Here is a 25,508-nt window from a genome sequence, read left to right as displayed (position 1 = left end):
GAGCACAGAGAAGCAGTCAGAGCTACAGGCTACAGTGAGGCTGAAAACAGAGTTCAAATGACGTTTTTCAAAACAACTTTTTATGTCGGGGCTTCAGGACACTTGGATCACTACGGATGAGCATGTTGGAGATATTTTGTGGTTTCAATTTTATGTTCTTGGACGTTAGTCTGGGGCGCCGTCAGCCATTAGGTGTGCTAGCTGCTCCCCCCGCCGATCTCCACAAGGGATGTGAGGACTCTAAAACTACCTCTTTTTCATTCATGTTTTGTGCCGGCCTTGCACCTTTTTTGATGTGCGTATAACTACCCTCTCGACTCTAAAACTTCACCAGAGCCTTCCTCGGCATGAGGGTGAGTAGATAATGGCTGAATTTTCATTTTTGGGTGCACTATCCCTTTAAGCCACAGGGAATTTTTTTTCACTGCAATACAGTGAGTGGCCTCTGGGGGAAAAAAAAAGCTGTGCAGCTTTCCTGCCTGCCTGTCACTAATACTGGACTTGACTTCTTTGTCCTCTTATGTTGGACTGAGGGCAGACGGGACACTACGGTGACTCACCACGCCTCTCGAGGTACAAGTGGTATTACAAGACAAAATGGACCGTGGCTAGCTGGCAATACATAGACATTTTTGAGATATCATCAAAACTATTTCTACTACTCCTTCACACTGTTGATATATTACTTCATTTTTTTGAATCTTTTAAACTAACACTTCTGCCAAATCTTACACATTGCACATTTAAAGGGGCATTCAGGTTAGGAAAAATATCTGTGAATTTTTCACTGTAAACACATTTGTGATACACAAGATACAAACTGCTCTTTCTAAAGCTCCACTCCACACGGCACTTACAGTGTTTCCAAGTTTTTGTTAGGTAGAAGAAGTACCTGCCAAACACTGAGGTGTCATAGAGACAAAATGTAACAAGCAGTGAAAGAAATAGTTGCTCTCAGGGAGCATTCAGTAATATTATTGCTTTCATAGAGTGAGCATATTCACCGCTGACTGTTGCTTCTTTGATAAGGCGTCTTTTTAACCTTCAGCAGGTAAAAAAAGAAAAAACTCAGGCCCTGCTTACTGAAGTGTTGTGTTTGATCAATTAAATCCTTTGATCAATAAAGTGCTTTAATTGCTGCTAATGAAGATGGAGTCTTTGATGTCTCTTTTCTTTTCTCCAGTCAGTGCGAAGTTCGTTTTTGTACCTTTCCATCGTTTCATCTCTTTTTATGACCAGAATACATCAGTTATTACATTGCAAGGTGTCCTTCCTGGTGTAGAGTAGAGTGAGTGATTGCATACTGAGACCTGGCTTGAATGTAGCAGCAGTGGGTCTTTAAATTATGTTTGGCAATGCTCAGGGGGTTTCATTTGGGCCGCAACTAAAAGATTCAACTCGTTAGAAGTGAAATTTGATAGATCTGACATACATGTTATAGTAATGGAGGAGAAAGAGGTGTTCAGAATGATTCACTCCCTGGAGTAGAGACACTTTCAGACAGTAAATCATATCTGACAATAAAATCAGTCTCTGTTTCTGACTCTGGGAGTTGGATTTGATCAAATATAAGTCAGTGTGCTATTATGTTGGCATGAAAAACACTCAGGGCACCCCCGTGTGTTAGCGGAAGGGGAAATGGGTGGAGCGCTGATGGTACAATAACCTGCTGTGTTGTTAAAACAACACCAAGTGGCATTTTGAAAATGTCTTGCTTCCCCCAAGTTGATGTAAATCCGGTTTTAAAAAAGTTTTGGGCGAGACAAAAATATGTGGAGGGACTGCTTAAAAACATTTCGGTCTGTTTGTGTATTGTTGAAGCAGTGACGAACCTGACATTGAAAGAGCTGTGAGATGAAGCAAAAGGGAGAAAAGAGGCATGCTTTGCCATGTGTCACTTTGAAATTTGTGAATTTGCTTATTTTATGACAGAAGACAAAAGCAGCAGGCTGTAATTACTTTTTAAGTTTTTGGTTTGGAAGCGCTAACCGCTGAAAGTATGCTGTCTCCAAAAATGAAAAGTTTGGGGATTCTGACATGGAAACAAAACGATGGGGTGGCCTTGTGGCGGAGCTGGTTTGTCTGAATCCAGCCTATTGTAAATCATCACTCCAGTCTGGTTCCAGTCTCTTACTTCTCTATTGTAATTTTAAAAAGTCAGAAACATAAATGTGCTTGTAGGAAAATCCGAGCCCCAATATTCATGTTTTGCATTTCACAGTGTCCATATGTATTCACTGTGTTTGGTCTGGGTTTAATTTCCTGATAGCACTGCTTGTGAATGCACAGAAGCTGACTGTCAAATCTTATATGCTGGAGCTTCATTGCAGTCATTTAATGATGACAGCATACCTTTAACAAAGAAAGATGATATAATAAAGGTGATTAGAGTATATACAGTATTGACTGATAGATTGTGTTTCTAAAGCAAATTTCAAATTGGCCCACGTTGATTTTCTTAGTATTCTGAAATGAAAAGAACATACTGACTATCTTGTATGTTCTTTAAATATTAAGCTTTATTTGCCCTAACAACTGTCCTCCTTCTTATTGGGCAAGAATAGTTTTACATTTTGGGAAATACACTTGCCCGTAGTCAAAAAGAAAGCATTTCTTTATTAGTCTGTGAAGGAAAAATTCAATTTCTTCACTCTGTTATTTTAGTTAGATGAGAAAATTCATACCACTCTCATATCTGTCCACTGAAAAGTTACAGCTTGCATGTGGTTAGCTTAGCATAAACACTTGAAGCAAGGGGACACAACCAGGCTGGCTCTGTCTGAAGTTAACACATATGCCTACCAGCACCTCTAAAGTGTAGTAAAGAACATATACTGTACGTTATGAAGTGTCTCTCTTTGTCTGTCTTCACATCGTCCCCTCTCCTAACTTTTCTTTCTCTTTGTCCTTGTCGCAGGCGTGTTACGGCATCCTGAAGGTCCCCCAAGGGAACTGGCTGTGTCGGACCTGCGCTCTGGGAGTCCAGCCTAAATGTTTGCTCTGCCCCAAGAGAGGGGGGGCCCTCAAGCCCACCCGCAGTGGAACCAAGTGGGTCCACGTCAGCTGTGCCTTATGGATCCCTGAGGTGAGACCCAAAGGGAGGCATTGGGGGTTATGCCGCATCCACATGGATTCAGGCAGACGGACAACACCTTCTTGATGCATGGCAGCACAAAACAAGCATGACGATATGTTGCTGTGGTGATGGTTATAAGTTAGCCAGATAGCTCGCTAAGCTAATGTAGCGTAACACTTTCCATGTTACCGACCTGGTGTTCCACCCAGCTCTGTGCTGATTGCCTGCCTCATATCAGCTTTTCTTTAGTATCTTGATTGATCTGATCGTATAGTTTGGCTGTTGTTGCACCAAAATTATTAGCATCTTGTTGTCCAGATCGTTTGCTCCTTGTTTGAGAGAGCTACATAACATCTGGTAGTAAATTCTATTGTGGAAGACGGTTCAAAGTCAAGCTATTTAAACTTTGGTTGGCAAAGCTAACCTCTGTCACCGTTGCCAGTATTCCCTGTCGACCTCACATAATTTTACCATCTTACTCTCTTCCACTAAAATGATAAGTGGTTTGTCTGTCTATTGTCTGCCTGAATTCATGTTGATTCCAGCATGAGATGGTTAACAAACCTATTTTTAATACCAGAAAGTACACCCTCACTGCAGTTCAGCGGGCAAACACAAACCATAGAAACACAATTTGATTTTGTGAACCCTTACTCTTATATTGGCTTCAGCTGAGAGCAATCCAAACTCTTTCACTGTTCAAATGACATGGGAATATATTTGAAATATATCCGAAACAACAGTGTTTACAGGAAATATGGCTTAGATCTTGAGAAACACTCACACCTGTCAGTTTCTTTCAATTTGGATTTCCTTGTTTACAGTAAATGCTTAAAATGCTTCGTGTAGCTTCTGAAGTCAAGACCTCACACTCATCAGTCTGCAGATAATGTAAATTGATTCACGAGGAACCCGTTTGCCAAGCAGCCGCTCGTTTCCACTCGATGCGTCTTGATGATACCTTTTTGGAAACGTCTCTCATCTGCAAGCTCCAAATGGACGTAAGGCAGCCGCTTGTTCCAGGGGTTCAGGGACGGATGTTGCTTTGTGCCTTGCACACACCTTTAAACTGTTAAGACAGTCAGTCATGTGTCTTCAGCCTATTCAGCAACACACTCCACCAGCAGATTTCTCAGTAATAGAGTGACTTTTGGCAGCTCAAACCTTTTACTTCTAATTGCCTTCTGTCACCCTTGATTGGGCTAATTGTTTTCGTTGCTGCGTTCGCTTTTGTTTTCTCTTCCTACCGTGGAGGAAGAGAAAAAAAAGATAATTTGCATGTCTGTGCCGTATGTGTGTTTGTGCACGTCCTCGCATAGATGTTTGCGAGTGCTTGCATGAGCTAAAGAGGCGTTAATAGCAGACGTCTACACAAATAAACACACACAAACACGACACACACACACACACATCACAACACTGGCTAGTAGATTCCTACTGAATATGATAGTAGTGGAAATTTCCAGAAAAGAGGCTCTGTGTGTGAGAGTGCCATTCATAGAGAGTGCTGGATTGGATGCATGTTTGTGTACGTGTGTGTTTGTGTGCATGAACACACCACCCAGCCTTCAAACGATACAGCCCCCCTGCGGTGCCGTGTGTATAGCTGCCGCCTGCCCTCTGCCTTCAACCCCTAGAGAGAGGTCCCTCTTTAAACAGCTTTTCACAACACACACACACACACACACACACACACACACACATATGTATTCACAAGGACGCAGAGCCCCTCTTTTAAAATGCCTTTTCATTTAATACTGTGATTTCCACCCATTTCCACTAAAGTGATTTCAATTTTTGTCAGTTTTCCATCTACCGGCTTTGATATGTGAAGTAATTGGGGCTGGAATATGCTCATCGGGGAATCAGTGTATTAAAGGCCTGCATGTGCTTACACACACACACACACACACACACACACACACACACACACACAGAGACAAACACTAGGGATGTCAGTTTCAGTTAATTTTGTATTTTAATAGCCCGACACACATTTACCGGTAACTAACTTGTTAATTTTTAAGAAAAAAAAAAAAAAAAAAAAAAAGCAAAATGACATGAAATACAAGAGGCCTTTCCTTTTAGCCGGTGCTTCATTGTAGCAGTGAGTTTAAACACAGCATTTCAAAGAGCTATGCATTAAGAAGTGGTGAAATTTTAATGTTTTATGACGTGAATGTCTTGCCTTTTATCTTATTTCCTGTTGCTTTGCTGACAGACAGCTGGCAAGCCACGTTAACATGCTGGAACATAGTGCCCACTGCCCACCTTTTTGTCTACACTGGTTAGCTAACGTTAGCTTGGGCTGCTCTGCACTGTGCGCTATGCTAAGCTAAGCTAAGCTAAGCTAAGTTAGGTAGTGGTGCTGTTTATTAGCAATTACTGCGGGTAGCCCTGTTCCAGTGGCAGGATGATGTTGGTGCGAAAACATTGTGGCCACCCCTGGTGTCCCCCCAGGTGGCCCCAATGTGTAAGCATTGTTTACGCACCACTAGCCATGCTGACACTAGCCATGTTTTCATCCAAAAGTAATTCGAATCATTGGGAAATGCGTATTAAAAGAAATACGAATCCTGTGTGTTTCCATTAAATGTACGGACTTTGGTGAAAACTACGAACTCGCGCGAGTTTTCCGCAGAACCGGAAACAAAACAAGTCTCGCATTCTTCTTCTTCTTCTACGTTTTCTGGCGGTTGGCAACCAGCTTGTAAATGCATTACCGCCTTCCCGACCCGGAGTGTGGATATCACCATGGAGAGAGGTGTGCTACGTCAGACTTAATTCGAACATAACTGTTTCCATCCCCCGTTTTGCGAATCAACATTTTTTCGAATCAACCAAAACCCGGTTAAAGGGAGCGTATTTTAGTTTGTGCGAATCAGGGGATTTTAATTCGAATTTTGGCGTTTCCATCATACTTTTCTGATGTGATACTTCTAGATGCGCATTTAAACAGGCTGATGGAAACATGGCTACTGCTAACAGTGCTAACAGAGCTAACAGTAGTTTATTCAGCATCTTACTCACTGGGGTGACCTAGCGGGGAGACGAGAGGGTGGACACAAGGATTTCAAAGCAACGCAGTTGGATTGGGACGGTGTTACTAGCGTTAATCGCTGAATGACTGGTGCCGCTAGCTAGCTCCCACCTGACCCAGCTGGTACGCAGTGTCGAGCAGCCAAGGCTAATTAACCAGTGGAGATCAGAGGGTGGGCAGTGGGCACTGTGTTTCCACCTGTTAACGAGGCTAGCAGACTGTCTGTCTTCCAGTAGATCTGGATGGTGAACTGAAGAGTAGCAAAATTAACCTATAGACCGACATGCATAACCTGTCAAAAATATTCACAGTGGTTAACAACTACACCACTATCAACGATTAACCTTTAATCAGTTAAATGTTGACAGTGGTATTTGATAAGGTGGGTGTGCTATTAAGCAGACGGGTAAATCACAGAAAAAGAAGTGGGTATACTCCCCTATATATTCCAGGGGCTTTTGGCCGATAGGTGGATATACTGTAAACAGCCAGAAAAAGAGGTGGGTATGCCCTGTTTACCTACATATACCCTCGACTATACCACTGACCATTGACAGCCCTAACACACACACTTGCACATAGAAAACTAGAGCCCTGACATTAGGAGTATTGACAACCAACAGAAGAGGTAACGGTGGAGGGATTGTTTAAAGTGCAGCCTCTTTGTGTGTGTATGTGTGTGTTTGTGTGTACAGTATGTGCTCTGTGTGGGCATCATGGTTGAGAACAATCCAATCAATTAACCACAGCATTCAAAAAGTGGAAATCCTTTTGCCATCGATCGGTTCGCACATCAGCTGTATAAAAGAAGCGAACATTGACAGTGACAGCTGTGGCATCAATGTCTGAGTTGCACTTTCTATTGACATCCTCAATGGAGTGAAAATTGACCCCTACTCCGATCGAGTGTGCTGTACAAAAGACATCAATAATAACAGAAAGAGCCGAGGCCGTGTGCTCGGGCTCTGGATGAGCAGACGAGCGGAGGAAAAGAAAATACGGATACAAGGACGAGCGGACGGAGAGAAGGAGGGGCATGACCCGCGGAAATCAGTCGTCAGCTTGTTAATGCAAGCGTGAAGGACAAGGAAAGAGGGCAATGCCGCAAATATGAGAATAAGTGAATGTGAAAGAGGTGGAATGGTTTTTGGAAAGAAACAGGCAGCGGAGGAAGGAAGGAAGAAATGGTACTCTGGTGATGAGTGCTCTCCACTCTATTCTGCATGGCTGGTTGGCACAGGTCAATGACTTTTTGGTTGTATTTGGTGGAGAGGGGTTTGGGGCCAAAGCCGTTCTGAATAGACCGCTCAGAGAGAGTGAGTCACACTGGGCTTTACAATCATGTTTTTCCAAGGAGCACAGGTGTCCCTGCTTTGAGTCCAAGAACAGACTTTCTAATTTGACATCTTGGCTTTTGAAATTGGAAGACGCTGAAGAAATTATTATTCAAGCTACAACGAGTTGATTATTATCATGCAGTGGAAGGTTTGGTGACAGTTGTGATCATTTTATAAAATGATGACCGTAGATAAACCAGAGATTTTGTGTTGTATTAAAAGATGGGTGAAGCATGATCTCCAGCTGGTAATTGTTAACATATTTGTATTAATGATATAACTCTGCTACAAGCCAACACAACTACTTATTTTGAATTTATCAATTAATTGTTTGTGCTACAAATTGATGAAAATACCCGTCACTGATTTCTCAAAGCCCAAGACGTCGTCTTCAAATCGGTTAATTTTTCCAATCAACAGTCCAAAAGCCAAAGATATTCAATTTAAAAAAAAATTTCTTGATACAAAACCAAAAAAAAAGCTGCAAATCGTCACATTTGAAAAGCTTGGACCTGAATGTGTTTGTCATTTTGATTAAAAAAAGGAGTCAATAGAATAAATTCTCAACATTTGTGACAATAAATTTCCTGTTGATGGAAATGTATCAGCTTATCATTTCAGCACTAATAAATATTAAAATTAAAATTAAATTATTATGATGACAATAAATATGATTATCTTTGCACAATGTTGATTATAGTGTTGTCATTATATTGGAATTTCTAACTGCGATACAATACCTTAAAAAATATATTGGTTTCCAATAATATGTGGAAAAACTGACACTGAAGGCATAGTTAAAACATTTTTTTAAAGATAACTATAATAAGGCTACAGGACGATGAAGATGACTTTTCTTTACTTGGTTAGTAGCAGAGAACTAGGGATGCACCGGCCAAAACCGAATAAAATTAAACGCTTGGCCGAATACCGAATGCCGTTTTTTAGTTTTTCATTAGTTTTTGCAGATGAACCCTCCAGATTAGTGTTGTCACGGTACCAAAATTGGGACCCACGGTATGATACCAGTGAAAATATCACGGTTCTGAGTAGTATCACGATACCACAGCAAAAATGAGGCAGATGTGCCTTTTGTCATTTATAAAAAGATAAATCACTTTTCTATAATACATCACTGATATTTCAATGGAATAAATTACTTATTGACTTATTCATACTTCAAAAACAGCATCAATAAGTGATTAATATAGGGGGGATCAAAATAAAATAAATAAATGAAATAAAAGTCAACCAGCCACCCTCCTCCCCTGACAAGTTAATAACAGTCCCTTCATAAGTAAAGAACAGTCCCTAAAGTGCGGTGAGGGTTGTGGACCGTTACCTGCCACAAAGAGAGAAATGTGAACGGCTCGTTTCTCCTCTGATACGCCACATACCTGTGTGCCGCCACGGCTCGGCTGTTCAGGTACTTTTGGGCAGTCATGACAACAAGTTATTCACCTGGAGCCGGACTTCTTCGTCGCCGGTAAGCTGTTATCATGCACCGCCGTATTTGACAGGAATACATTACTGTCTGTGTCTGTGACCCCCGTTCAACCCACAACTGGCGGGATTCGCCTTTCATTTCTGCTGCTGGTTGAAATCTGTACTCACACAGCGTGCTGAATGATTTATTTTGCCCGCACAAAACTATTTTTAGTCCCAAATGCGAGTGCGGTGACGGACGGAGTAAAATATCGCCCCACTGCCGACATTTTACTCCGTCCGTCACCGCACGCTGTTTGATTGCGTTATCAAAACACGCCGCTATTATTCGGCCTTGCTTTTCACTTATTCCACCGAATACCAAATGTGTGTTTTTTTTGCAATATTCGGCCGAATATATTCGGTTACCGAATATATTCGGTGCATCCCTACAGAGAACAGCAGATAAACTGTAGTAAACATTAACAATAAGTCTGAGCGAAAAAGCGCAGCTTTTACTGGTGCATTGATACAAGGGAAAATGAGTATTGAAATCTTTTCCAATATTCAGAATCCATATGTATTGATAAATTGATACTTTTATTACAAATAATGCTTTGTGTTGGTGTCAGATAAACTGTATGTGTTCCTGCCTGCTCCCTGTAGGTGAGTATAGGCTGTCCAGAGAAGATGGAGCCCATTACCAAGGTGTCCCACATCCCTGCCAGCCGCTGGGCTCTGTCCTGCAGCCTGTGTCGAGAACACACAGGAACCTGCATACAGGTACGTACGACAAACGCTCATCACTGCATTTGTCCTGCCCTAAGTTTGTTATGAAGTGACCTCAGTAAAAAACAAAATTAAACAAATGAAAATAACATGAGCAGCACTCAAACATCTAGTTCAGTTCTGTTATGAATTAAGTGGTTTAAAAACTTATCTTAAAAAACGTTTAGTCCCGCACTGACACTTTAACCATAACCTTAAAGGGACAGTTCACCTCAAAATCAAAAATACATATTTTACCTCTTACCTGTAGAACTATTTATCGATCCAGAATATTTTGGTGTGAGTTGCTTAGTGATGAGAATATTTGAACTGTCCCTTTCCCTTTAAGCTAGATTAAAACCAGTTAATAAATAAATGTCCAAATATTGATGATATCACAGTCTTATTCTGTAGAAAAGGAATGTAGTACTTATATTATTTTCTGTACTCTGCTTCTCATGCATGTTGGGCATGATATTGTCATGTTTGCATTTCGGTCTGACAGCTGCCCTCCGCTATTTACAGCCAAACAGATGCGCTGCACATGTCATTTCTCCTCATCCTCCTTCTTTCTTCTTCTTCCTCTTCTTATTATTCCAATCCTGATGCCATCTGCATGCACTCACTACATCATCTGGAGGCGGCTTTGGAAGGAAAACAAGCTTGAAAGAAAATTGGAGAAAGTTTTAATTGTGTGTGAAGTTCAATATTATCATCAATATCAGACCCAGTCATCCTGACAAACAGAAAGATGGGATGTACATTCTGAAATAAAGCTTTACAGGCACATCCACACAAAGAATTATACTCACATATACACACAAGCACAGCATCGCTCTTTTGGAATAGTTTTAAAGTACAAACATAGCACACACACTCTCTCACATAAAATGTCTCTCAATGACACTGATCATCGAAGTTCTTAGCCCCCCACTGGGTGCGGGTGGATCTGTTTGAACTGGGCACCTCTTTAACATGCTGCTGAGTACGCAAACAAACCCCCCCGCTGACACACTAACACTAACCCACTTTACAGCTATTAGCTTGTGGACCATTCAGCTTTTAAAGTGCCCTCAAGGTGAACTGGATTCCTAAAGCACTACACTCGTTGTATACACATGGGTGCTGGATGTATATGAAGGTGTGTACCCACGAGTGTGTCCAGATGCTTGTTTGTGCAGTGATGAGAGTGTTTGCTGTCACAGTATTGATGCTTTAGATTAACAGCGAGTCCTTGGGCCAGAATTGCCCGCAGGGAGAGAGTGTCTCTCTCCTGTTTCCATGGCTGGAGGCAGGTGGCTGTACAAACACACTCACTGATGAGCTGCCACCTCATACACGAGGTAAAGATGCAGCGCTGCATGGCACCATGAGTAGCAGGAGTCCTGTGAAGGCTCGTAATGTAGGGAAGAGTATGAAATAAGAAATCAGTTTGAGAGTCTGAGAGAATAACACAAATGTGTCATCAGTCTTGATTTTCTTCCAGACCACTTTTGATAGTATGAGCCTTGTTGCTCTACGATACTTCAAGGCTTTGGTAATTTCATCTTTTGGTAATTTGGTGGTAACAAACTTTCTTTCGTCTAATGACACCTTGTTGAGTCTCTTTTCATGTACTGACAGTTCCTCCCATAATGATAGTCGGGTGTTTCACAGTGTTCAGACCTAAATATTTTGTATTTAACGACTTGCTGAATAATTGGCAAGTTTCCCAAGTCTAATGAGACTCCTAATTAGTGCGCTATTAAAGGAAGGTGGACTGGAAAGGTCAACCAGTCAAACCTGTGCTGTATTTGTTAAAGCTCAGAGTCAGTGATAGGGTGACACAATCTGCTAATTAAGAAAGTACTTTTGCTTCATGGTTAGTTTGTCTTCTTTGCAGATTTCAGAGGAACTTGGCAGCCATGTAGATTTTTAATGCCTGTAGTCATGCTATAGGTACAGCAGGTGAATATTGCATCTAAAACTACAGTTATTAGGCTAATCTTGCTGTGCAACAAAAGACAATGCTTTATGTTCAAGTCTAGTGGAGATCCCAGAGTTTCCAAAAATATCAAATAAGTCAGGCTGAATTTTGGGGGAAACATCTAGAATATTTCCATTTAATTAAATGGTGCAGCCTTAAAAGTGTGGGTTCTTTAGTTTAAAAGGATAGCTTGGATATTCTGAAGTGGGGTTGTATAAAGTTCTTATTCATAGTGACTGTCTTACATACAGTCGATGGCGGTTGGCATGACCCAGGCAGGCAGGAGTCCCAAATTGAATGCAAGCAACGTACTGCTGTGGACGTGGGCAGCAGCAAAACGTATTTCAGTTACCTTAAAAAAGTCCTGCCTAAAAAAAAAATCCACATCAGTTTAAATGTGTGCTATGCTTAGAAGTTTTTCACTGCTTTAACTTGCTATCAGACTGATTTCCAATGCAGAACTGAAGCCATTATATCACTCCCCTAAAAGCCAGAATCCATTGAGAAAAACTGTAATTTAACATCACTGAACACAGAAGCTGCTGGTGTGCTGCTGCCTCGATCAGTTAGTTTGTTTCTGTTATTGCACGACTTTGGCATTTAAAAGGTGTAGTTCGGATTCACCACATTCAATTACACTAACTAACTAACTAACTAACTATTCGAGGCAGCAGTACATAAGCAGCTCCCATGCTCAGCAAGCTTAAAGGGAAAGTTCCGTTTTTTACAACCTGGACCTTATTTCTGGCATTAAATACGGTTGTTTACTCACCCAGATAAGTTTGGTGTCATTTGGAGTCCTTCGGAAGACATTTAGATCCGGGAGAGCCACGTACATCCATATAGTGGGAATGATCGGGGCACCGACAATGAGGCTCTAAATAACTGCCGCGAAACTCGTTCATTTCACCAATATGTTTTTATGAATCGCTAGAATATTCAGCCATGTTTCAAAAAACTAACAGTAGCAAATTCCAGTTGTAAACAGAGCCGTGCTGCTGGTGTGCGGCGGCGCGCGCACCTGGATGACATCATCCAGGTCAGAGGTTAGTAGGTCAGTATAAATGACCCGGATGATGATGACAAGCAACTCTAGTGATTCATAAAAACATATTGAATGAACGAGTTTTGCGGCAGATAATGTGTTATTTAGAGCCTCATTGTCGGTGCCCTGAGCATTCCCACTATATGGATGTACGCGGCTCTCGCGGATCTAAATATCTTCCGAAGGACTCCAAATGACACCAAACTTATCTGGGTGAGTAAACAACCGTATTTAATGCCTGAAATAAGGTCCAGGTTGTAAAAAACGGAACTTTCCCTTTAAATGACCATTTTCCACAATGGAGTTTGGTGTCTTTGACGAGAGCATAGATGGGAGCAAAACCTGTTAAGGCTTCCCCACTGGAAAGGGCTGTCTGCGGCAAGGCAAAGCGGTGAAAATATTGTCAATATAGTGTACACTTCAACTGCTATTGTATTTTTAGGTGGCTAAAATATGTGTTCCTGCTGCGCCCGTCCACAGCAGCACAGTGCTGAGTTTCATGGCAGTACTCCTGCCTGCTTCTCCAAACTGGGGGCGTGCAGACCTCCACTTTTTGTAGGTAATACACTGACTATGTATAAGTACCTCATACAATCCCACTTCAAAACATCCCTTTAATGTTTATCATTAAGTATAAACATTATATAGCTTCAGTGAAAAGCTGGAACAAGATGACAATACATAAAGTAAGTAGTACTGTCATACGATGAAGATGATTTCAACAACCATAAAAGGGGGAATAAAAGAAGAAACCTGGATGTCAAGGAGTCCAATCTTTACATTGCAGCCTTCTGTTCTCCCCTTAAAGTCAAAGATTTATCTCAGCTGATTGTACTTTTGCCACACTGTTATTAGGGTAGGCCGACACCATGTAGGACACCACATGAAAGGCTTAAATTCAGACAAATCAATGTCTGAGGGGGGTAAAAATATAGTCCATGTGGGCTTAGATTCCCCACAGAGCATGAAATGTTTTGAGGAAAATCAAAGGTTGAAAATGAATAGATAAAAATATAGCTGAACAAATCATCAATATTCCTCAGGTGTCAGGCTCTCTCTCACCATCCAAGGATCAAAACTGCGTGGTGGATATTGGCACTCATATACTGTAGGTTTAAAAATCCATGATTTCATCAGGATTTCTTCACTTGGCAGGGTTAGAAATGAATGATGAATGTCTCACCCCAAGGCATGCTAGTTTAAGTTCTTAAATTCTGCCAAACAAGATATTTAAAGTAGATTAAGAAAAATCATAGAAACTGCTGCTGTCCACAAGCTCGTGTCAAGTCAGTGGCCTCCTCTTAATTATCTAGAATTGCTGACCAGATGTGTGTGGGAAGTAATGGTCTCAGGTGTTGTGTTTGTTTTGAGACAGATTAAAAATGTTTCAGATGCTTCTGTGTCTAACATCAAAGGTAATTGAAATAATGATGAATGAAAATGATCAAAGTACTGTAATACTTTAAGAGAGCAGCATAGGAGCATTGGAAAAAAATAATAGAAGTCAAGAATATGAATGTTAAGTCACTTACAGTAACAGGATTTTTCTTTTAACGTCTTTTTATGGGGTTTATTACAATTTTTAAATGTCTAAATTATAGTACAAAGACCGAAGTTATTTAATATTCTAACTGAATGTACACTCATTCTGAATTTGAAAGGTTTGAAAGTGTTATTCTTCTTGCCATAATTAAACTGGTATAAACCTTTCAGCAATCATGGTGCCTTCACAGATACGGAAGTTACCCATGATGCCATATGCACTAAGACACCACCATACCATCACAGATGCTGGCTTTGAACTTTACACTGGTAACATTTTGGATGGTCCTTTCCCTCTTTTGTCTGGAGGACATGACGTCCATGATTTCCAAAATGAATTTGAAATGTGTACTCATCAGACCACAGCACACTTTCCACTTTATGTCAGTCCATCTCAGATGAGATCGGAGCTTGGAGGATGCTCCTTTATACCCATTAATGATACCATAATCTGTTACTACCGTATTTAATCTGTTTACCTGTGGAGGGTTCCAAACAGGTGGTTTTTGAGCATTCCACAACTTTCTTAAAGGGATAGTGCACCCAAAAATGAAAATTCAGCCATTATCTACTCACCCATATGCAGAGGGAGGCTCAGGTGAAGAGTTTAGAGTCCTCACATCACCTGCGGAGATCCAAAGGGAGAGGAGGTAGCAACACAACTCCACCTAATGGAGGCTGACGGCACCCCAGATTCAAACGTCCAAAAACACATAATTGAAACCACAAAATATCTCCATACTGCTCGTCCGTAGTGATCCAAGTGTGCTGAAGCCCCGACATAAAAAGTTGTTTGGAAAAACGTCACTTGAACTCTGTTTTTAGCCTCATTGTAGCCTGTAGCTCTGACTGCCTCTCTGTGAACCGCGCTCACGTGTGCGCGCTTGCCCGCAAGACCAGCGTAAGCACGTGAACACACATGAACACGTTGCCCATGTCTCATGGTCTCACGCAAGCGCACACATGTGAGCATAGCATAGCAAATTACAAACCAAAACAAAATTGTTTTCACTTACTTCCAATGCTATGCAGCTGTGCAGACATGTCTTATTTTTGCCCAAGTGTTGAGAGTCCGTCCCAGCTATTTTGGAATTTTTTTGTGGGCATCAAATTTACAAAAAAAAGTTTGAACATTAATATCTTGTCTTTGTATGGTTTTCATTTGAATGTAGGTCAAAAAAGATCTGCAAATCATTTTATTTACATTTTACACAATTCGGGTTGCACATGTAATGTACATTTTACTACTGTACTTAAGTAAAGTTTATTGAATATAGCACCTTTTACACATCACAAAGTGCCTAACTGGACTAAAATTCTTAAAAATAAAACCATAAAACAGTGATTAGGTTATTTACCACTTCTCTATGCAGTATATGATGCTGCTGAAAGAAAAGTCAGAGCCTGACTGACAAAAGATGTGAATTCTTTTTGGAAATATGTCTCATTGTACACAGTCTCTAGAAGTTTAGGATTTAACTTTTTCCAGTGGTCTAGTGTTTAAAAAGTTAACAAAATTCCCACTAATCAAATTGCAATACTTGTAGAATCACAATACTTAAGAATCACAATACATATCGTATCGGCACAAGTATCATGATAGTCTCAAATTGGGAGATGAGCATATCTTCCCAGCCCTATCGTGAATGCAGAGAGGAAAGTCTGTTGTTGGTAGATGAGGTACATTAAAGGAATATAACTTTGACTTACATCCAAAATGTCACTTTCAGCAGTGTGATATATATGATATGGTTAAATCAGATATGATTAATATCTTTTTTTCCTGGCTACCTTATGCAAAAAGGTTGAAGATAAACATGCTGGTATTCACAAACACCTAAAAGTACTCACTCAGCGTGGGCAATGATAAAAACCTCATTCCCTGCCAGAACTGAGCAGGTGCAGTTGAAAAGGCCAGATGAGTATTTTTTGCGATGACTCGGCCCGCACTAAACAACACATCTAGCCGGCTCCCCGCTGTGTTCAACCTTTCGCCTTTTGACACAAAATAAGTGAGAGCAGCTGCAGCGGGCTCAATCTGACATTTGGGGAAGTCACTAATAAAACGGGTCTACAGTGCAGACTGTAACTCCACTTTTTAAGATGATGATGTATTAATTGTGGTGATATGTGATTATTGGATCACGCCTTCTGCTCCTGCATCACTGACTTTGTTTACTCAGCGATTTAATGGATTCATGGCAGTTTGCTGCTTGAAGTGTATTTTAAAGCTACAAACTACAAGAGTTAACAACATTTGAAGGCTGAATATCGAAGTGTTCATCAGATTAGAGACGTCAAGTTTCACCTATAAAAGAAATAAATGACATAAATGAATTAATATTAAGAGAGGCTAAACTTTGTGAGAGCAGACTTAAAGTCAAACTGAAATGAAAGTTGGAATCATGGAGTCTTTTGAGCTGCAGAGGACTGTTTACCTCCACACACACCTCCCTCACCTGTGTTGAAGATGAGGGGAATAAGGATAAAGTGACAAAATTACACCTCAGCTGCATTCTTTGGAAATATAAGCATTTCTTTCTGGCTAAAATCTAAACACTCACCTCCCACTATGATATTGCTCTGCAAGCTACAGCAAGCTAACAGTCAGATGTGGTTTTATATGATGGGTGGGGGAAGCTAGCACCCGAACTTGGGAGCTGGCTGCTCCCAAGTTCAAGATGAGTCATCAAAAATGTTCATTTCACTGTGTCTTCAAAGGGTCAGGTCAGCCAAATTACAAACCAAAACAAAATTGTTTTCACTTACTTCCAATGTTATGCAGCTGTGCAGACATGTCTTATTTTTGTCCAAGTGTTGAGAGTCTGTCCCTGAAATATCTGCCTCCACTCTACTGTAATGCAGGGAATGGTTTTTGTGTGAAGTGCTCAACGTATTGGAAAAACTACATTAATAATTTCAAAAGCTACATCTATCTATCTACTCTAAATATACTACAGCAGGGACTCTCAGCCTATTTTACACCACTGACGGTTTTCATATTGACAACTGTGTTGCAGATCAGGCCAGCAGCACTGGTGGGGGGTAAACATGAGTACTCACGCTAAAAGATAAAGTAGACAGGGGGTCTTCTGCAAGGCTGTTTGGGGTCTTGCATGGATTCATGTTATATTAGTCATATAAATTATGTAAGTTGTGGTTCAAGCAAGATGTCTCTGATTTTCCTCCGAATGCAAAAATTAGCCTCAATAGTGAATCAAAAAAGAGGAACAGAGAGACGCAGAAGAGTCACAAGAGGGACAGTGGGCAACATTAAAACTAAACTATAGACACTGAAACTTAAATTAATTTGCGCTGCATTTTATTGTCATTCTTAAACAAATTTAAAAACAAAAACAAGTACAGATAGACTTCTTAGGAACTCTCAGCAGAACGAGAATGAGGTTTTGACGACGTGTCATGCATGCGACCCACTGCGAGAGACTTAAAAAGTAGTTGGTAGCAGTTAGGAGCTAACTCAAAGAAGAACAGTGCCTAAAAAATGTCTATAGCATGATCTATGAGTAAAGAGGGATACTGTCACTTTTTACCCAGCCAAACAGTGGAAAAGAACTATGCTGATTATACTGTGTATATATATTAATATATGTTTTCTCTCATAAACCCATATAAACTGGCAGGTCCACCCTCTCTCACTATGAGCTTCAGCCTTCCCATCATCCAGAGCAAGGGCCAGAGCAAGCACCTTGTGGCAATTTTTTTTTTTATTTCCGCAGGATATTCTGTATCATAGCAACCAGATGCAATCAAAGCATCTCTGCTGAAAAAACACTGTGTCTCCAAAGTGCCCCAAAGCTGGGCTTTTCCCTGAGAAGCGTTTGGCATTTTCAACCGGGAAGTAATGCTTTGGTGGACGCCCTAAGTATAAGTAGATAACTAGATAACTTCCCTGCCTATTATTTCTGTGTTAAATCAACTAAAAGCCTGTTGCCTCTTTTAAGCATTTTTTGTAAGAGCTTCAATGTTACCAAAGAGCTGCTGTATATTTTGCTTTTTGAATAAAAATCTTCTAGTTGCAGAAAGCAGTCGAGACAGAGACGAGGGAGGAAAGGTTGTTTGTCGAAACGTTAGACAGAAGTTGTTCTCCAGACGGTGGAGTCACTAGGATCAGTCAGGTTTTTGTCACCACGCTCAGATGCAACACAGTGAGGAGAGTCACCATCCTGCTGATGCTGAACTCCTCTGAAAAGTACAAGCGCCGACCTGCACACACACACACACAAACACACACACAAATGTGCACATACATGCACACAGCGACAACAACACACAGCCGCAAGGGCTCTCACACACACAAAATCACACCATGCCTGGAGGGACTCAGTGGGAGGCCGCCTCTTAGTATGACCTGTAATGGATAGCACTGAGATACACACACACTCAACCACACACACACACACATCCCAAGTTACCGAAATGTCAGCAGAAATGGGGGGACCGTGTTTGTTGTGACTTGGCTTGTCTTTCTGCTTTGCTGCACTTGTATTGGAACCTTGATAACACAAGAAATGGACCGAAAATGACACTTTAAAACAAATAGCTGTGACAAAGTGTCTGAGAAATTGAAGAAAAAATTGTGTGTGTTTGTGTGTGTTTACATCCATGTGTTCCTCAGAAAGAGAGAGATAGAGAGAGTAAGAGGGAAGTCGCTCCAAGATAATAACAAAAGCAGTTTGTTTTCTATCAAGCATTTCAATCTGCTTGTTTTTAATGAACACAGATACAATTAACACTCAAATGGGATTTCTCTTTCTCTGTTCCACCTTCCATTCTTTCTTCTTTCTCTTCTGCTGCCATAATACCTGAGCTACATCTCTTATTTGGCTCCCCACATCCCTCCCTGCTTCCTTCTCATCCCTTATTCCTTGTATCCCTTCTGTCTCTGTACTTAACTCTACTTCCTCTCTTTCTCCCCCTCCCAGTGCTCCATGCCCTCCTGTATCGTGGCCTTCCATGTGACGTGCGCCTTCGACCACGGCCTGGAGATGAGGACCATCCTGGCAGAGAACGACGAAGTGCGCTTCAAGTCCTTCTGCCTGGAGCACAGCTGCACCGCAAGCAACAGCAGTGCAACCAACAACAACTTCTCCAGTTTGACCAGTGTGAGCAACGGCAACCACACAACCACTTCCACCACCAACGGAGCACACAGCGCAGCCAGACCCGACTGGGCCACCACCGGCGCCAGTTCTGAGCTCCGGCCAGACCAACAGCACCAGCCAAACAACAGCGGCGACCCGGAGCAGAGGTCGGTATTGTACCCGATTTCGGTGTCGACATCAGAGAGAGCTGAGCGGGACCAGCTGGAGAGGGAGAAGGTGAGCCAGAGGAAACAGAAGCTGCAGGAGCTGGAGGATGAGTTTTACCAACTGGTGGACCCCATGGAGGTGGCTGAAAACTTGGCGCTGCCCGTCTCCCAGGTGCGTTAGCAATTGAAGTGAAACACTTGGAATTTTCATATGAAATGATGAGAAATGATGTGCACTTGTCATTCACTGTAATATATGCACCTCCATATGCACCAGAAATAACTCACTCCTCCAGACAGTGAGTCAGGTATAAATAAAGCATAAGTAGAAAGCACGCAGACAGGGCTGACACACAGCTTTCTGATCAGACGAATCAGAATAGACACACTTGTCCATGCTAGCAGGCAACAAGTACGCAAAAACTGTGACAGCGACGCAGATGGAAAGCTCCATTTCTGTCCAGTAAGTAGCTCAAGCCTGTTGTGATTGGCTGGAGAATTTTGCATGGTCTGACAAAACTAAACAAATCTGTGGAGCGCTTTATAATTTTTTCCATGTAGGCTTGAAATGTCATAAAATCTAAAATGATGATAAATAAGAACTTGATAAGGTCTCTCCATTCTGATCTTTAGCCAGTATAATATGCGGTTAATCATGAATCAGCTGAGATGAAGACTCTGGAATTAATTAAATGTAATCAGATGTGGTATTGATGGGTTGCATTTAGAGTGCCGGCTCTAGTGCATCAAATAAAGTGCTCCCTATTCACAGGTAAACCGTCTGATAAATCACGGGCTTTTGTTTAGAGCTTGCTGTGATTAACTGGCCTTTGCTTTCCAAACATGTTTGTGGCTGCAGGCAAAAGCTTTTTTCACCATAAAGGAAGACTACAGCTGTAAGCAAACAGCTTTTCATACGTAGGGGATAAAAACTCAGTAGCCTGTTTTAATGGAATCATGAGATGGTGCACATTCAAGGCTGTTTTTCAAATGCAGTTTCAGTCATTCTAAAATATTCAAGTGTGTAAATGATTTTCTTTGCTGTTTCATTTGAAGCAATTGATGTTTCAATCTGCTGACTTTCATTAGAACATTGTCATCTTAAAAAAGGGGGAATATTTTGTCTCTCCACTCAGGTGGACTTCTTATATCAGTTCTGGAAGATGAAGAGGAAGGCCAACTTTAATCGACCTCTGGTGACCTTAAAGAGGGACGAGGTGGACAACCTGGCCCAGCAGGAGCAAGACGTCCTCTACAGACGCCTCAAACTCTTTACACACCTGCGACAAGACCTGGAGAGGGTGAGTAGGAGATATGTGTGTGTTTGTTTGGTATGAAGCCAGTGAAACCTGTTGCATTGCGCAGTGCATTATTCAGACTGGAGGTAATTTTTCAGAATGTGTGCATCTGTGTGTGTTTGTGTGTGTGTGTGTGTGTGTGTGTGTGTGTGTGTGTGTGTGTGTGTGTGTGTGTGTGTGTGTGTGTGTGTANTTAAGGGGTAATTTACATTTTTCAGAATGTTAATTAAAAAGATCATTGACAGTATCATATAAAGTTGATTTTTGCTTTCATGAATATTAATGCTAAATGAATGAATAGCCTGAAGGATGAAGGCATAATGAAATGGCTGGATGATATAATGAGTGAATGAATGATAGCCCAGTGTTGAAAATTGAAGTGAAAATCCACCCACCGCACAGAATTCATTGGTTTTCCCTGTGATCTGTGTTCACTGTGACAGTTAATTCGCTATATGTAAAAGCCAGTCGGCTTAGAGGACTTTTTCATTAGGTGTGTTTGGGTTTGTGTGCTTCTGTCTTTGGGACACAGAAACTTTAAATTCAGTCTCAGGTGACACAGAGCACAGAAATTGCTTATGCATATCCCCTGGGATGTGGAAAGTTACCAGTAGAGTAGCGTGGAGTGGCACAAGCTAGATAGAGTTGGGACCGAATTCTTTCTCTTTTCTCGGGGTTCCATCTCATGAGCCCCTTGCTGAGCACCACTGTGTTCCCCAGAGAGAAATATGCTAATATTTGTGCAACTGCATGTCATGTAGAGGAAGGCATTTTTATTTGTAGTCTGCAGGAGGGTCTTAGAGAGGATATTGCCAAGGAAATCTGTAGTTCTGCGGAAAGACGTCAACACTGAGGTAATAGAAGGAACAGCGTACCAGATCTTAACCCAGGTGGTGTTTAGCATTAAGTTTCTGTGGTAATTATGGACTGTCCACTATGTTCAGGTATGCTGTATTTTTCAGCAATGTCGGACAGGTGGCCTCTCTCTGACTTCCTCCAAGCACAACACATTCTCACTCCCAACTCGTCAAATATGGCAGCTTCATCAGTGGCCTCATGTTTCGGACTATAATACTCTAGGTGCCCCTCTAGCATCAGTTTTGGAGGTTAAAAATTGAGTTGTTTTTGGAGGTAAACTTTCTTAAAGTATGTTGATGGGTATGTCACGCGTGGTATGTCATGTGACGTAAGGGACACGATACTGTAACTACATTACATACTTAACACTGACCTTGGGTTTGACATGGGACACAAACGGTGGACTCTTGGGTAAAAGTTCTGTGTTTGTGTGACCCATCCACCTACTCTCCCTCCAACCCTTAGTGGACTTTCTTGCTTTTAACACTACGTCATTGCTGCAGATGGGATTACACTGGAGTTAGCTGAAAGCCTGGTGGGTCTCATATAGATGCTATGGGTTACCTTGTACACTGACCAAGCTGCTGTATTTGACGCCGTGGGAATGAGACTCTGTGTGTGTGAGCAAGGTAACAGAACACCTTTCGCCAAAGAGCAGTGATCAGTTATGTAGTTGTATCCTCAAGTCTTTGAATATATATGTCTCAGACACTAGCTGTTAATTGGTCTCCACCTGTTGGTGAGTTAGGGTGGATCTGGTGATGAGGGGTTGCTGCCAGACAGTACTGATAAATGTGCAGTTACAGTGAATTAGAGACATTTGGTTGAGGCCCCTGTCTCTGAGGTCTTCAGCTCAAACCCTGCAGATGAAGTATACCTGCATCTGTGTGAAGGCTGGAAACAGGAAGTCTAAGTGGGTTGTGTTCAAAGCCTCCCTTGTGGAGCAGCTGCTGGGACTTGAGGCCAGACTTGTGGTGGCAACCAAAGAAGCGGCTGGTGGAGGTGAAGGAAGCTAAAGAAGGAGGCCTTTTAGGCTTTGTGAGTTCAGAAAACTCTGGAAATAGCAAACAGTTATTGGCAGGCCAGATGGACAGCAGCTTCTGTGGTCTTGGAAACAAAAGTTCAGGGAGGCCATGGAGAAGACACAGACCTCTGTAGACATAGCAGTGTTGGAGAGTTGCTATGTTTAGGGTTGCCACTGCACTGACAGATGCCTTACACTAGATGTATATATCCATTTCTAAAAAGGAGAGGGTTGCACACAGAAATGTACCATTCAATAAATTTGCTTGATCATTTGTCTGGCAATGCACAGCATTTTTGGCCGTTTGTCCAATCATCAGTGTGCCACTGAAGAAGGCTGGATGGCTGGAAACATTTTGTGTATTGCCCATCAAATGATGAAGTTAACTTATTAAATAAGGCATCTCTGAGTGCGACCATCTTCTTTTTATATATAGACTTAAAGAGTTTGGGTGGATGACATTTACCCCAAAATGTTCTGGATATTGTTGGGCTGTCTTGGCTGTTTGCTGTGTTTCAATCTTTATACTACTATACTACATTTTATTCCAGCCTTTTAGAGAAACATCTGTTCTTTTTTGCTACTTGCAGTCTGCTCTCTGGAGCTGTGATTAGGCAGAAATGATTACTGTAATCACCAGTATCAGGTATTTAATACATGCTTACTGCAGTTCAGTGTAAACCTGAACTGCAGTAGTACAACAGTTTTGAGGTCAGTCAGAATGGTGAAGTATTCCCCCACTGCCTTCAGTATCATAGCTCAGACTTGGCAGCTGAATGCTAACCACTATGTAAATTTCCTTGCTCGGTTTCTCGGATTGGTTGCGCCCATGCCCATAACCTCACTTCAGGCTCATGTTCGCCGTGCTCTGATAGTTGATTGGCATTCTCTGCAGCGGTGCTCTCAAAACCTCTTTCTGACCCTGCAATCTACCCAACAGAATCTGAATGACAGCAGGCCGCCCACAGCCAAACATCTACTGCAACCCGAGTTTAGGGGGATACAGTTAACTCCGGCCTGCCAAGGACAGGCGGCTAGACTGCTATGCTGCTTCTCATGTTTGGACAAATGTTTTATATCAATACCACAATCTAAGAAACACTGTATGGTATTTGCTTACTTTCTGATACTAAATCTACCAGAAAGAATCCATGTTGAAAAAGTTTCCTCCACAAATCCCCTTAACAACCAGTTTTAATGTATTTTCTTTCAGCAGTCTGTAAGATAAACCAAATCATCTGGTGTCCTAAATACTGTTTTCCTTCATTTCCTTGGCATGTGATTTGATACGGTGCAGTTGGCTCGCCTTGGTTTGGTTCAGCTTCATTGATTTAATTTGGCTCACAGTGGGACAACCTTTTGGCAATTAGGTGGCTGCATATCAACCAAATGACCCATTATTCTCTAACAAACTAAAATAATAACATACAAACACAGGAAATAATTGGGTGACATATTTTAATTGCTCGTTGGTTTTCCCATTTAGCCTCAGCTGGTAATACCAGTTGAGGAGCCGAAAAGAGTTCTGATTAGACCAGTGGATCAGCGTGTGTCACCCAGCATCCCACAGGGTTAATTTAGCTTTTAGATAACAATTTCTCACCTCTTAACTTGAAATGATGGAGTGAAAATCATTTCCCACAAAGCAGAACACAGGTGGGTTTTAACAGTTTACAAGTGGCTGATCCAATCCATGATCTAGACTGAAAGTTCACCGTGCCATCACTCTGTTTTCCTCTTGTTGTGCACACCACAAAATAATAAGACCCAACTATGTACAGTAGGTGCACAGGGAGTTGTGAGTCTGTAGCTGTGCAAACTACTTTCGATATATAATAATATCTGTGATGGAAACATTACTTTACAGAGGTGTTTGTTTCCTATAGACTTGTGTAACTGAAGCCACACCACAGTGGTCTCCAGTGGTCAGAGTGTATTGATCGTTGCAGGCCAGGCTAACTTCCTGACCAGTCAGTGTATCTGTAGACTCCATAACTCCTCTCCCTCCTGACCGCTTTTTTATTGACGTCTGTGTGTTGTAAAAGTGGACCATACCACTTCAAGTCTCTAGGGTTAACTCATCCAATAAATAAAAGGTAAACCATTTGAAGACACTAAGTAGGAAATAACAGGTTATTTACTGTTAATCAGCCAGTATGTAAAGCACCACAAAAACAGCTGTGTGTGCATTGATCTGATTGTTTATTCACTTGTTCATCCATCTGTAAAACCTGTAGGAATTATACATGGTTAATTAAGTAGTCAGTAATATGTATACACAACACAGCAGGGATGAGTTACATCACAAAAGAGGTTTCCAGGGGACTCTAGAAACTGATAAACATGCTTGTAATCAGTAACAGGCTAACATTAAAGGAGCAATTTGTCCCACTACCCACATTTGGGAGGTCTGTGCTATCCAAGTGCCCTTGTAATTCTACCTGTAACACTGTATATTTGATCCTACTTATGTCTTCATGATGTAAAGGTAACGTAAAGATTAAATTATCATTAATCAAGCTGTGAGCTCTAATAAACCTCCACCTGCTTGCAGTCTTGCAAGTCTTGAAATTTCGCAGACCACTTGAGCATAGTTGGCTGCAACCAGAAGAAGGAACTTCACTGCTCGCAGATATTGTAAGAGTGAATTTTGCAACAGATCCTGGTGTATATGTCCAATTAAAGTGTCATGTCTGGAAACATTTGTTGCGTTTGACTTTCAGAGTTTCTGTATTTGGGTTTTTGTACGACACAAATGTGTTGTCAAATCGCTGCAGGTGCTTCTAAATATACTTCTTATTTATGGCTATCTTTTAAATGTGTTATCAAAATCCTGAAGATGTTTTGAAAGATCTTACAC

General features: G+C 41.4%; 1 protein-coding gene across 1 annotated transcript in view; it reads left to right on the top strand.

Moving 5' to 3' along the window:
* The window catches only part of jade2 (jade family PHD finger 2), a 257,234-nt gene that overhangs the window by 138,652 nt on the left and 93,074 nt on the right, over positions 1-25,508 (top strand). Inside the window, exons 7-10 of the mRNA XM_050039044.1 lie at positions 2,918-3,085; positions 9,545-9,661; positions 19,143-19,640; positions 20,605-20,769. Of these exons, the coding sequence (XP_049895001.1) occupies positions 2,918-3,085; positions 9,545-9,661; positions 19,143-19,640; positions 20,605-20,769 (948 nt within the window). The remainder of the gene's footprint in view (positions 1-2,917; positions 3,086-9,544; positions 9,662-19,142; positions 19,641-20,604; positions 20,770-25,508) is intronic.

Source organism: Epinephelus moara, chromosome 3 (genome assembly GCF_006386435.1).
Source record: "Epinephelus moara isolate mb chromosome 3, YSFRI_EMoa_1.0, whole genome shotgun sequence".
Classification (NCBI taxonomy): domain Eukaryota; kingdom Metazoa; phylum Chordata; class Actinopteri; order Perciformes; family Serranidae; genus Epinephelus; species Epinephelus moara.
The sequence above is the reverse complement of the archived record's forward strand: the minus strand, read 5'-3'. Positions and strand labels throughout refer to the sequence as shown.